General features: G+C 34.8%; 5 protein-coding genes across 5 annotated transcripts; 1 reads left to right on the top strand and 4 right to left on the bottom strand.

Annotated features, from left to right (window-relative positions):
* Nucleotides 1–72: 72 nt before the first annotated feature.
* Nucleotides 73–1,767, bottom strand: TRM44 (tRNA (uracil) methyltransferase; the record flags this gene model as incomplete). The annotated part of the gene is made up of 1 exon (XM_019184438.1): nucleotides 73–1,767. One exon carries the CDS (start codon nucleotides 1,765–1,767, stop codon nucleotides 73–75), a length of 1,695 nt encoding a protein of 564 aa, XP_019041741.1.
* Nucleotides 1,768–2,128: 361 nt separating this feature from the next.
* On the top strand, nucleotides 2,129–3,338 carry PHO85 (cyclin-dependent serine/threonine-protein kinase PHO85; the record flags this gene model as incomplete). The annotated part of the gene is made up of 3 exons (XM_019184437.1): nucleotides 2,129–2,148; nucleotides 2,217–2,225; nucleotides 2,294–3,338. 3 exons carry the CDS (start codon nucleotides 2,129–2,131, stop codon nucleotides 3,336–3,338), a joined length of 1,074 nt encoding a protein of 357 aa, XP_019041740.1.
* A 1,509-nt stretch (nucleotides 3,339–4,847) lies between these two features.
* On the bottom strand, nucleotides 4,848–6,188 carry WICANDRAFT_25711 (uncharacterized protein; the record flags this gene model as incomplete). The annotated part of the gene is made up of 1 exon (XM_019181179.1): nucleotides 4,848–6,188. One exon carries the CDS (start codon nucleotides 6,186–6,188, stop codon nucleotides 4,848–4,850), a length of 1,341 nt encoding a protein of 446 aa, XP_019041739.1.
* A 749-nt stretch (nucleotides 6,189–6,937) lies between these two features.
* STM1 (Stm1p) lies at nucleotides 6,938–7,986 on the bottom strand (the record flags this gene model as incomplete). Its single annotated transcript, XM_019184436.1, has 2 exons — nucleotides 6,938–7,732; nucleotides 7,981–7,986. The coding sequence occupies 2 exons, from the start codon at nucleotides 7,984–7,986 to the stop codon at nucleotides 6,938–6,940; spliced, it is 801 nt and encodes a 266-aa protein (XP_019041738.1).
* A 252-nt stretch (nucleotides 7,987–8,238) lies between these two features.
* Nucleotides 8,239–13,794, bottom strand: SEC7 (Arf family guanine nucleotide exchange factor SEC7; the record flags this gene model as incomplete). The annotated part of the gene is made up of 2 exons (XM_019185396.1): nucleotides 8,239–13,403; nucleotides 13,494–13,794. 2 exons carry the CDS (start codon nucleotides 13,792–13,794, stop codon nucleotides 8,239–8,241), a joined length of 5,466 nt encoding a protein of 1,821 aa, XP_019041737.1.
* Nucleotides 13,795–14,053: the final 259 nt, after the last annotated feature.

Below are 14,053 nucleotides of genomic sequence, written 5' to 3'. Positions count from 1 at the left end.
AGAAAAGAGTATAAAAAACTCGTATCCAATGTATATTATAAAACTAGATTCAATCTGTAATTACATACTCTTTTAATGATTTCTTGGTGCTTTCTTTGTCAAAGCCATTGTATTTTCAACCCAACCTTCAGCGCCTCCTTCCAACACAAGCATATCATAGACTGATTTGATCTTTGCATGTGCTTTCTCCTTTTGATATCCTATTAGTGCTGCATTTCTTGTACTTGGGATTCTCAACATTTCTCTTTCAACTTTCCATCCAACTTCTTTAGCTATATCTTCCACATGATCAACTAATGCAGCATATGTGGATGCCCCAAATGAAGTCTTTTCGCCTTCTTTTCGAGCAATTCTTTTTGAAGGATATCTAACACGAGCACCAGATAAAGCATGTGAACAACATGGGATAACCAAGAAAGGATATCCTAATAATGGGACCCAACATGTTAATTCATCTGAATGATTCCCGATAATAAATGTATTTTTAGGAAATTGAGCAGTATTAACGTTTGACGATTGTAATAATGAAGCTGAGGAGTAATAAGCAACAACTGGAACATCGACACCACCGTCCCTTATAAATTTGGATCCATTACTCACTGGAACTTGGAAAACACGTCCATTATCTGTCAAATGAGGTGCCAAATTCTTTACAGCTGGATGTGGTCTCAACAACACTGAAGGAATAATGACTTGCTCTTTTAACCTGCTTTGTACTTCTTCAGGATATATTTTCCAGCTCTTTCTAGCACGGGCATCTATACCAATACCTTTATAACCTTCTGTTATCAAAATATGAACTAATAATCCGTTACCACATCCTAAATCACGAAATTCAAACTCATCTTTACTTTTATATATTTTTGACCAAAGCTCAATCAAAAAAGCAGCTATAGCAATATCTTCAAAAACATGTTTTCTTGGATCTGTTGATTCAACCCAGTTATCTACTAAATCTTTTGAATATTTCTTCTTTAATGTGATGTAGCGATCTTGAAATGAGACTTTTGAAACCACAAGATCATGCTTAACTCTTTTCTGATATCCTTGCATCACACCTGTGGAATGTTTTCTTGCAGTTTGTAACAGTCTGAAAGCAATTCTAATATTACGATCACTTGGATCTAACTCTTTGAAATTCTGTATGTTTTGGGGATCTTCATAGCCAAATGGTAAGTAATGTAATGATAATGTGCCTTTTCTGTATAGAATACCAACAGCTTGAACACCAGGCAAATAAAATGGACAGTCTTCTGAATCATCAATATGTGGATTATAGACAATCAAAGTGGAATCAAACTGTTCCTCACCCTCATCTTTGAGTTCAAGCACTAAACATGTTTGATTTATAATGGCATCTTTGAATGGATTTCTCGGGACAATCCTTCTCACAATTTCAACTTTTGGTCTTGACTTCAAAGCTAATGGGATACTCCTCAGATCAATATCATCCAAGTTTTTCTCTATTATCACCTCATTTTCTGAAGTTGTCGGTATGTCTGGTTTTTGATCTGCTAGTTCACTTTTAAAATTTGACAGTTTTGGTTCAGATTCGGTATAATCATACTTATTTTCTATTAGGATATCTGCTCTTAAGATCACCGTGGAGTTAATGTTTGGCTGTTTTATCAGGTTTTCCATAGCACCTTCAAAGTGCTCACTCTTGAACTCAACTGGGGATTGGAATAGACCGATCCACTCTGGGCCTAGAATGGATGCTTCGCTCATGATGTTTGGCATCTCTGGTTTCTTTTTGTCTTCGGTCATGATTGATTTATGAGCTTATGGTGTCTGCCTATATAGTCTCTGCCCTCTAATCACCAACTGTCGAAGTAAGAAATCCCTTCAAATTAAACACTTTTCAAATCTTTTGTACCCAAATGTTTATTGACACTTTATTTTTTTTTTTCACACCAAAAAAATTTTGGCTGGTGATTACATAATACTTGTCACTTTTAAGGAAAGAAAAAAGCTGAACAAGATCAAAAGCAGATTAAAATAGCCTCGACAGCACAAAAAGGTTCTTGTTCAGGCTCAACCACTTAAAGAGCTCAGTCAGATTCCATCGTTTTGAGACTGTTGTGAACCAAAGACATACTTTAGAACAACTCACAACACAACACTTCCAATGGCTGGTCAAGCGTCTCAGTAAGTATTGAACAAAAGAGTTGAGGCTCTATATCACATCGCAAACCTACTAACACCAAACACTATAGATTCCAACAGTATGTTTTGTCTACTTTCGTTTACTTCTATATTATGTTACCTGTGACAATTACTAACTCCTTAATAGATTGGAAAAACTAGGTGAAGGTACCTATGCTACCGTTTATAAAGGCCGTAACAGGGCCACGGGTACGCTCGTTGCCTTGAAGGAAATCAATCTAGACTCTGAAGAAGGTACTCCATCAACAGCAATCAGAGAGATCTCTTTGATGAAAGATTTGAAACACAACAATATTATCAACTTATATGATGTTATCCACACTGAGAATAAATTAACTTTGGTTTTCGAATATTTGGATAGAGATTTGAAGAAATACATGGATGTTCATGGTAATAATGGGGCTTTAGAACCACATGTCGTCAAATCATTTATGTTTCAATTATTGAAAGGGATCCAGTTCTGTCACCAAAATAGAGTTCTACACAGAGATTTGAAACCACAAAACTTGTTAACAAACTCAAAAGGTGAATTGAAAATTGGTGATTTTGGTTTAGCAAGAGCATTTGGTATTCCAGTCAATACATTCTCAAGTGAAGTTGTCACATTATGGTATAGAGCTCCAGATGTCTTGATGGGATCCAGAAACTACTCTACATCTATTGATATGTGGTCTGCTGGTTGTATATTGGCTGAAATGTTTATTGGGAGACCTCTTTTCCCAGGTGGTTCCAATGAAGATCAATTGACCAAAATATTCAGACTGATGGGTACTCCAAATGAAAGAACATGGCCAGGTGTTTCTCAATTACCAAATTATAGACCAAACTTCAATATGTTTATTCCACAAGATTTAAGAACAATTATCCCAAATATAGATCCATTGGCATTGAATTTATTAAACAGCTTATTACAAATGAAACCAGAGAATAGAATATCTGCAGCACAAGCATTACAACACCCATGGTTTAGTGAATATACTAACAATAACTTGAGTAATCCTGTCTCCGCTGATCAAAATCAAGAACAATTATTGCAACAATTACAACAACAACAAGCCCGTCAACATATACTTCCACAAAACAACCAAGTTCCACAAGTTCCACAAGTTCCACAAATTCCACAATATCAACAGGTCCCACCTCAACAACAGCAACAACAATATTACCAATAGGTTGTTTCCCTGTGCCAGTTTTGCACTTTATTCACATTTTCAATTCTCAATTTTTATTTACGGTTTCTTTGTTTTAATAACACCTACAGTCGTAGTTCTTTCAGTTCGTGATCATTCATTAATATATATTTCGTAACTCATTATATGTGGGAAGATGAAAGCATACCCAATATCTCATGACTCGGTGTTCCACCCTGAGACTCTAAATAGTGTAGGAAGCTGGAGTTTTGCTTCTGATAGATGTATACCCACAAATCGTCATGATTCAGCAGATCTCTAGACTCTAATTTTGAAATTACCCACTCAACAAATTTCATATTATTCACGTCAAAAGCTTTTATCAATGGTGAGGTAGTCCTCACAAAATCTGCTTGTGAACACTGGCTCAGCTCTTCCAACAATTCAACTGAGACATTTGCTTCCATGGCATTACATAATACCAAATCACCATTGATATATTGTAACCCCTTTGTATGTAAAAATGTAATTATTTCGAGTTTATCGTCATCAAAAGGTGCCGTATAAAACCTTTCAGGAAAATCTTGAGCTTCTTGATCTGGTGCATCTGCAAGTTCAACTTCATCCACATTGACGTTGTTGAAATTTTCATCGGCTATCCTAGCCAGCTCCCTATTAATTTCTTCTTCTGTACTTTCAGCTCTTCTCATTGTTTCCAAAAGTCTTTGATTCAATTCATCATAGTATAACACCAATCTATTTTTTGACTCTGATAGTACGCTGCTCAAGGGAAGTACAGTATCAAACTTCACCTCTTTCAAGATATCATATGTGACAAATCTATAATTCAGTGCATGTTTATATAAGGCGAATCTATCCTTATAAACCATTTCAGGTGCAACAATCTTACTGTTCAAATCCACGATATAATTTTTGAGCATATTGATCTTTAAAGATTTTGTTGGTCTTAATTGGTGAAATAGGTGTCTGTTGACTATTGGGAGATTGGAAAGAGTAGTACATAGGAATATTTCATGTATGATCTCAGAGGGAAGTCTTTCAAGTAATGATGAACTTTGTTTTGAATTTGATTTTTGCATCAAAGATAAATCTTCAAGGTTTGGATCAGGTTCAAGCTTTATACGCTTCACCTTATGGGGTTTCTGTGATTTCTTATCATCAGTACGGGCTCTCTTTGTCTTCTTCCCTGGCTTCAAGAACCCCATGACTATGGATATTGAGTTGGAATATGGGGTGTAGAAGGTGAAGTTTAAAGGTGTAATTTTTTGAAAAGTTCGAATTTTTTTCAAATGCCCTAGATCCTGCACGTGACTACATTTTTTGACACAAAATTTACAGACATCAAGAAAATGAACAATAGCGAGTCAAGAATCATTCAAAAGACTTGTGAAAAGGCGAAACTTTGGGTGTTGTGTAATAAACAATACAATGGGTGTGAAATACCTCCCAATTATTGATCTATAAATCTATTATCATTATTAGTGCAAGTAAAAACAAATCTATTAACAACCGAAAGCCCATCTAAACGACTCACGTCTCACTAATTTCCTCCTTCTTTTCATCATACTGACATCTCATCTGTTCTCCATAACGTATCAATAAGTACAAGCAGCCAAATCCCACCCATAAAAATGCAGCAGATATTGTACAAGTCCAGCCGATTCCAATATGCTGAATTTGAATCAAAACTGTAGCTGTCCCAATAGCAGCTGCGATGAATCTGATTGCATAATTACCTGAAATAGCATCACCTTTCAAATGAGGCATTGAATCAACACAATAGGTGTTGACACTTGGGAAACAAATAGTTTGTGCGCAACCACCAATGAACATCATAATTATTGGAACGGCCATACCACCCTTTTCCTTCTCTAAAGTCCAGCCATAAATCAAAATCGTTACAGGAATGAAAAAACCATAAGCTATTGGCATTGAACGTAGTCGATCCTCTGGTAATCTTTTCCCTCTGATTTTGATATATTTCTTCACATAGTAATCTGCAAATCTGCCTCCAAAAAATGAACCAACAATGTACCCACATCCCGGTGCTAAATAAAACAACCCACCATAAACTGGATCTTCTAGATTGAATCTTGGATCCACAACATATCTAATTGGAGTTAAAAGTGAGTACATATTATAATGCAAAGAGCAGCTGACAATACCAGCCAAAATCAAGTTTTTATATTTGAATGCAAGAATAACACGGAATGGGTTATAATTGATCCAATATACTCTTTTCTTCCCAGTTTCTTTCTTTATTTGAACAGAAACAATATTTCTACCAGTCTCAGGTAGAAACAATGTAGCAAGTATCAAATCCAATACACCTAGCCCAAATTGAATCCAAAAAATCACTCTCCAACTTGTATATGTAACACAGATACCACCGATAACAGGACCTATTGCAGGCCCTAATTGACTTCCAGACAAAGTCCAAGCATTACCAGCACCTCTCTCCTCAGGTTTGTAAATATCACCAATAACTGTAGCACCTACTGAAAAGAATGGAGTACCGAACAATGCGGATAGTGCCCTGAATATAAAGAACATTGCAAGATTTTGTGATAATGCAGTTAAAGCAGATGCCACGCAAAATAACGACAGACACAGTATGAATGTAACTCTTCTTCCATATAGATAACCAAATGGACCTAGCAAGCAAGGGGAAATAGCCATTACTATACAATAAACAGCATTTGAAACATTGATGATTGTACCTGTTGTGTTGAATCTTTCTGCAATAATGGAAACTGCAGGTAGGAAGGCCATTGAACTGATTGGAGATAAGAAACATGACAATGACACAATGAACACAAACAACTTCTTTCTAGCTGGTGAAAATCTTGAATAGAAAGTTTCATCATCCATCTCCTCTAAGGGTATATCATTCGTTTTGGTAGCAGCTTCAAGCTTTGTAGTATGGTCATATTCATCAGATGAATCATTGACATGTATTGTGCTTTCTTGAGCAGCTTCACAGCTTTTAGGCTTTTTATTATCTTGAACAGCCATATTGATCTTGAGCTTGTAGTAATTATTAGTTCAGTAATAAGGTATAGTCCTTATAGCCATGCTTTTAATTGTGAAACCCTGGATCCATAACGATTTCAAGATGTGGCTTTAGAAGAAGGTTTATATAGAGGCTCTTGAATTTTTCACGGAAACATGCAGCCGGCCTATTTCTACTATCAGTCATCACCATATATCATCAAATTCTAATCATCAGACTACTACTGCTGTAGCCAAGCTAGGTGGAACTTAGGCGTACTGTGCTCGTATTACAAGAATTATGATAGGCTTTAACTGATCTGGTTCATCTCAGATTCTGAAGAGTTCAAGTCCAGGCTTCGCATATTTTGTACCATTGACCAAGATCAACCAACCCTTTTGACAGCTGGGGACTTTTATTCAAAACTTACGATATTAATTAAACAGGGTCCAAGCCTACATTTCGAATTCATATGCGAAGATATAATTATAATAAACAACAAGAATTACAGATTTTCAAAGTATCCCATTATAAATCCCTTGAATAATGGTTTTTCAAAAGACCATAAAATTTTCCACTCCTTTTGAGGTAACGGTTATATAGATTCGACTGAGTTCAAATCTTCGATTTAAGCTAATGATGGGAAGTTAGCTTCATCGTTGATGGATGGTGCATCAGCTTTTGGAGCTTTACCACCTCTTGGGGCTCTACCACCTCTGGCATTACCTCTGCCTCTGGTGTTGCTACCTCTACCTCTGGTGTTGTTACCTCTACCTCTGGTTGAAGTTGGTTTTGGTAAGTCATCAGCAAAAGTGGCATCAAAATCTAAAAAGGTTTTGTTTTTCAAAGCTTTTGATTTAACGTTTTTAGTTTTGGTTGGAGCAATGAATGATTCTTGTTCTTTAACTAAAACTTCATCATCACCAGCAGATTCAACTTTTCTAATTTCACGAGCAGCACCGATAGTTGAAGCTTCTTTTTCTTTCAAGTAATCTTGTAAAGATTTTTTGGCTGGTTTGTCTTCAGAATCTTCTTTTAATTCTTCAGCAGCATCTTCAGCACCTTCTAATTCATTTTCTAATTCACCTTCACCATCAGCGGTCCAACCAGCTTGTTTAACTCTTTTTTGAGTGTCTGATTTACCGGTCTTTGAGTGACGGTCAGTTTTACCACCTTTAACTGGTTTTTTAGAAGCTTTTGGTTCTTCAACACCTTTAGCTTTGTTGGCAGCTCTACCAGCTTTACCATCTTTGTAAGCAGCTTCATTACCAGTAGCTTGAGGACGGTTTTTGTTGGCACGGTCTTTGTTAGCTGATGGTGGTGGAACATCAGATTTCTTTGAAGAGGTTGTCTTCTTGACAACTTCTCTTGGAGCTCTGGAGTCGACTTCTTCAACGTCGTTACCTAAAAGTTCAAATGGGTTCTAAAATTAGCAAAAGTTAGTAAAAAAATCAACTTGACAAAATTAAAACATAGGGATTGATCATTTTTATTTTATGGTGGGTTTGTAAAGTGGAAATGTTGAAACTTGATTAATTGATACCTGGAGTTTTCAATGAGCAAACGACTAATTCATAATGTATATGCATGGGGAAACAACTGGTTTTTTTATGCTCTGAATAACCGCAATGGCCACATGAACAATCCCTTCTCTAATATGGGTCTACGTACACTCATTTTTGTCTGTGTTATTGATGACTCTTGAAGGTTGGAAACTGTATCTTTGGCAATTCGAGCTTTTCACTTTGAAAAGCGTCGTCGAAAAAAATTCAAATTTTTCACATCCGCATAAATTTCAGCACGGACAACGCGTAATTTTGGGGCTGGCACAATACCGGCACTGGACTGATCATCGGATGGTCGCGACTCTCTAACAATGGATTTTACATAGAATTAAAACACTTTTCAACATGTATAAATTATAGTAGATTAATCACTCTCCTGTGGTTTTTCATCATTGATATACACGTCTCCAACTCTGGAAAAGAATGCCTTGATTGCAGAGCGAAGGTCTGTTGGCACACTCTTATCCAAGATATTCAAGACTAAATCATAAACATGGGGACAGTGCTTGTTGAAATCCTTCTCTTCCAACTCGCAATAGCCCTGTAAAATCTCAACAACAACAGGTCTCCATGTGGAGATGTTTCTTTGCTGTGTACTGTCATCCAATGAAACATATCTCTCAACAATTGAAACGCACATTGGTATCAAACTTGCACTAATTGCATCTTTTTGCTTTGGTGTTATCTTCTGGGTATCATTGTATAATTTAAATGTAACACTGATAAAAACAGCTGATGATGATGACTCTTGTTTCAATAGGTTTGGCAATTTATCAATCACACCTGAGTTCCATAATCTAACTCTTAGATTGTAATCATCATTAAAAGTTCTAGCAAATCTGAATGATTTCTCCAACAAACCTGAAACCTTAACTAAAGATTCATATGGGATTAAAGTGTAAAATTTCTCATCATCAAACAATTCACTTAGAGTTTCAATCATCAATAATTGCAAAATACATTTAACAACAATAGCATTCTTTGACTTGTTCTTTCTTCTTATGTCTTCTGCACTTTTAGTTCTTGAAATACCCTTTTGAACGTTATTGCTATCACCATTTGCACTGAAATCAACACCATTTTCTTCATTCAATTCTTGAGTTGATTGTGAAACAGGAATGTTATTTTCTTCTTTCAATGGATCAGCTTCAAATAATTCAACAGCTGTAGTTAACTCAAATAATTTTTCAAAAGATTCTGTAACTTTATCCCAATGTTCTTGTGTGAATTTCTCCATGTTTTGAGTAATTAATTGTTGGAAACATGATCTACCTATTCTGGCAATTGTATCATTCTCTTGACAAATACATGAGATGAGTAGACCTAAATATCCATCCAACATTCTGCTTAAGGCATCAAAATAATGGGTAAACAAGGCAATCATATTTCTTAAAGCTTGAATTAAAGTGGTTGATAACCAAACTGATAAATCATCATGACTATTGAATTGATTGATCTCCCAATGTTTACTCAAAACACCAAAAATTGGGAACAATAAACTAACACAAATTTGATCCCAAAATTGAGCATCAAATCTATTACCATACTGAACTAAAATATCAAACATCAAATTTAATGCCTTGGATCTAACTTCTAGATCATCACCTGTCATTATAACATCATTGAAACTGAATAGAGCTGGGTACCATAATTCTTTGAAAACATCTTTACGTGATTTGACAAATGCACTTTCAGTATCCAATGTAACATCAGCCACTTTAATAACAATACTTTTAATGTTTTGTAAGGCATGTAAACTGATTCTTTGGAATTTTGTGTTTTTAGCTAATTCTCTTAAAGTGGAGACCAATGCAGAAAATGAATCGTCCTGAGCAAAAATTGAATCAAAGTGATCTTTGTAAATGAAATTAACTAACTCGTATGTTTTAGAAACAATTGATTCATTTATATCACCAGCTGTATAGTTCAATGCAGAAAAAATTGTTTTCCAACCTGACTTAATCTTATCACCTTTCAATGCAATCAAATTATTTAGACAATTCAAACACATTTCACTAACTTGGACATCTCTGGCATTTCTTAAAATGTAATCAAATGGTTTCAAGAAGTCTTCTTGGAACTTGAACCCTGAAAGTTCTTCAATATCCATAAATCTCATAGCAAGTTGACGCAAAGAATCTAATGCAAAAAAAACAACTGATAAGTTATGTTTAGTACCAATCTTGTTGAAACATTCACCCATGACAGCCCAAATAGGGGACCATTCTAATCTGATACGACCCATATTGTAGTAACAAACATCAATAACTTTTTGCAATGAGAACGTTCTTGGAGTATGACTATCTAATGAAGATTCAATTTCCTCATAAGCAACTTCTGTCAATGCTCTAATAAAATCAATGATTGCACTACCATTCAATTGAGCACTTTGTGTATAGACTTTATCCATAACAACGACAATATCAGTAGAAACTAAACGCTGTGCAATGGCAGGGTCCAAATGTTGATTTTGATGATTTGTTTGTGCTTGTTCGGCTGGTGTTGCCTTTCTTCCTAAGCCAAAGAAAAAATTGCTAGAGTTTGTAGTTCTAGTACTGTCTAACGATGTTCTATGAACTCTAGCATTTGTAACATCTGGTAGTAAATCAGCTTCAATACCTTTTGAAATAAGTTGTAATCTTTCAACTTGAGAAATAGTGGTTAAAATATCTCTCCATGAATTCTTCAAATTGTTACCATTAGTTTCAGCAATTTTCAACAACAAAACAATAGCATCGACATTCTTATCTTTAATCTCTTTCAAGTTTGATAAATTTGCAAATTGTATCAATGCACCAATGAATGATGTTCTAGCATAGTCTAATCCAAATGAAGCAGCAATATTGATAGATAATTTCAGACCTTCCAAACAAGTCTTGGTGGTTTCATCATCATCGATATCTTTGAAAGGAGCTGTAAGTGCAGCTAAAAATGACATCCATAATGTATCGAAGATAGATCTAACATGTTCAACATGAGAAGCAGAATAGAAGACATTTTTCTTATCACCTTTAGTCTTACCCAAGTTCTTGAATAATTTTTCAGTCTTATTGGAGATCTCCTTTGATGCTTGAATATAAGCTTCTCTATTAACATCTCTATTACCAAAAAGAGTGAATGATTGAGGTTGTGTAGGTAACAAGTCACCAGCTAATAGAGCAGCTTGTTGTTCCGAATGTAATTTGATTTCATTTTTAGCAATCTCATTATAAATGTTAATCAAAAAATCATCTGGTAAACTTTTACCATCATCAATACCACGATTATTCTTGATAAATTCTTCAGTGGTCATTCTATTTTTAACTTTGGTTGAATGTTGATCAGTATTTAACAAAACAACAGAATATGCCAAAATATAAGCAGTATCAGCATTAGCGAAAATATTTGGATTACCATCAACATATCTTTCAGCAAATTTCAACATAAATCTATCAATTTTTTGAGCTTCACCAGGTAATCTAAAAGCTTGTAAAAATGTTCTCATAGCATCAACAAATGAAGTATTTGAAAATTCCATTTCATCAACAAAAGCATGCATAATGGCAATATTTTCTTCATCCCCTTCACCTAGATATTCACCAATAACTGCCTTGTCCAATCCATGTTGTTCAAGTAAAAACTTGGCAATGGTCAAAGGTTCTTTGTCTTTGATGAAACCTTGTCTAACTAAAAATTCGATACCTCTTTTAGGCTTGAAATTGAATTGTCTTATACCATCTTGTAAGGCTGTTTTACGCTGTTTCAAATTCTCAAATTCTTGTGGGTCATCAACTTCATCCATTGAAAAAGATGGTGATAATGGCACAACAGAACCGCTTGTACTTGATCTTTTTCTGTTCAAAACAACTGATGATGAGCGAGTTTCTGGTGTCATTGCCTTCTGAGCCCAAGAGTTTAATGATCTTAGAAACCCAACAACACAATTCAATGAAGTAAGTTTCAATGCATAATCAACAGGGTATGGTAAAGATGTATCAGGCATTGCAGACTGAGAAGAAAGTTTGGAAATTGATAACAAAGGTAATTGTGATAAATTATAAGTAGCAATTGGTTTTAATGAATGTTCTTTATATTGAGCTTTTTGGTTAGCAGTAACCTCAACATTTGTTAAAGCAAGTTTTGTCAAATAATCTGTCAATTTTTCACAAATATTTGGTAAAGTGGTATCACAATCATAATTCAAATAAAATTCAATGATAGCTCTTGGATCATTACATAGCCTTTGAACAATAATTAAGAAATATCTTTTTTGATGAGAAGTTGAAGTTTTCATTTCTGCAACTGGGAAATAAATTTCATTAAGGAACACTGGGATTTCTCTCTTGAATTCAGATCTCAAATTAGAAACAATCAGCCAAAATATTTCCACTGTAGTTTCAAAAACTGGAGGGATAGCAGAAGCTGCATTTCTTGAAATAGTCAAACATAGATATTGTCTAACAGCATCAACTAATCTTGTTTTCTCTTTTGTTGCAGGAGATGAGATCAAAATGTCATTGGATAAAAACACATCAATATGTTCTTTGATTATTGAATGAATAATGTGTAATGAAATTAATTTTGAACGAACAGCATGTGACCTCATATCTAATGATTCATTCTCAAGTGATTTAATTGAAAGTTTACACATAGCTCTGAACAATAGGAATGCGTCTTTAATAATCAAATCATGTTCATCACCGGAATAATTTTCTTGATCCACTATGCGTTCTTCTTCATCATTCAAATCTCTCAAATTTTTTAAAGTCAAAGGTTCTTGTGTCGAGTCTTGACGAGTAGGTGTTCCTGGACCTGGTGATTGGTTCTGAGAGTCATTATCGTTGATATTAACAGATGATGAGCTTTTATAAGCAAGCGGTTTTGAATGCGGTATCTTTTCCACTTTATCAAACACGACATTAACAATTTGTGTCAAACTTGCTTGAGCAATACCTTGATTAACTGGTGATAGCGACAAGATGAAAATGTTATAAATTTGCCTAATAGCTCTCAATAGAGTTGAACCATGAGCTGGTAATTGTTCATTAAGTACACCTGCCATTAATGCTCTTGTGACTTGAATTTCAACTCTCTCATCAGTACCTTCTCCATCAAAAGTGCTAGCAATTGTTTCAATAGCAGCATCAATCAAATTGACTTTTGGAGGAGGTGTGATCATAGTTTCACCAGTACCAGCTGGTAGATCAGTATCTGTTGTAGTTGCGGTGATTGTTTTTGGAGGTGAAACTTGAATTGGTTCAAATAATTGAAATGTGAAAATTTTTGAAATACAATCCAATGCAATAACGACAATCTCCACACTTTTAGTTTCAATTGCAACTCTTAAATTTTCAAAGACTAAAGCAGAATCAAACCCATTATTCAACTTATCCAATGTTTTTTTACAAAGATTTATCAAAGATGTGTTTTTCTTGATATCTTTATGTTCTGAGATTAAAGTAATTGCACTTTTAACAAATGAAATATGTGTTGAGTTTTTAGAAGCAACAGATGCATTTGAAATAACCGAGACAGCTCTTGAATGTCTAGCTATATTATTGTCATTTTCATGGTTTGTAACAATTCTCGGTAGTGCAGTAGGAACGTCGGATGAAGTCTCAGCATCAGTTACATCTTCACCTTTGCTATCATCTTTGAGGTTTTCTTTATCTTGTTCTGAAATTTTTGGGGTTTCAATCTCATTACTTCCATTGGTCTCTGGGGTTTCATTTTTCACAACTTCACCATTTTCTTTTGGTGGTTGATTTTCAATTGATTCAGTTGTATCTGGAGTATCATTATCTTCTCTATCATCAGAACCATTTGTTAGCTTTGAATCATTTGAAGCATCAGCAGCTATCTCGGCGGTTGTTGGTTTGGTTTCGGAATTCTCAGTCCTATCAACATCTTCTTGATCTCGAAGATTATCTTCCGGTGGCATTCTTTTGAATATTTATAATTCCTGTTCAATAACCTCCCAAAATCTGAAAATGATATGTTTTAGTTTGGATTTTTCACTCTTTTGAAAAACAATTAGAATGTGTTTGTTTTTTTTGAAGATCACCTAGATGGAAAACTAACGACAGATATACAGATCTTAACGCGACAAAAACACAATTATGATTTTCACAGGATGAATTGATTGTCCTTGGTTGTTGATATTGGATGGTTGTGCCTAAATCACAAGATTGTGTATGAGT

Source organism: Wickerhamomyces anomalus (genome assembly GCF_001661255.1).
Source record: "Wickerhamomyces anomalus NRRL Y-366-8 unplaced genomic scaffold WICANscaffold_1, whole genome shotgun sequence".
Taxonomy (NCBI): domain Eukaryota; kingdom Fungi; phylum Ascomycota; class Saccharomycetes; order Phaffomycetales; family Wickerhamomycetaceae; genus Hansenula; species Hansenula anomala.
This window is presented reverse-complemented; position numbering and strand designations above follow the sequence as displayed.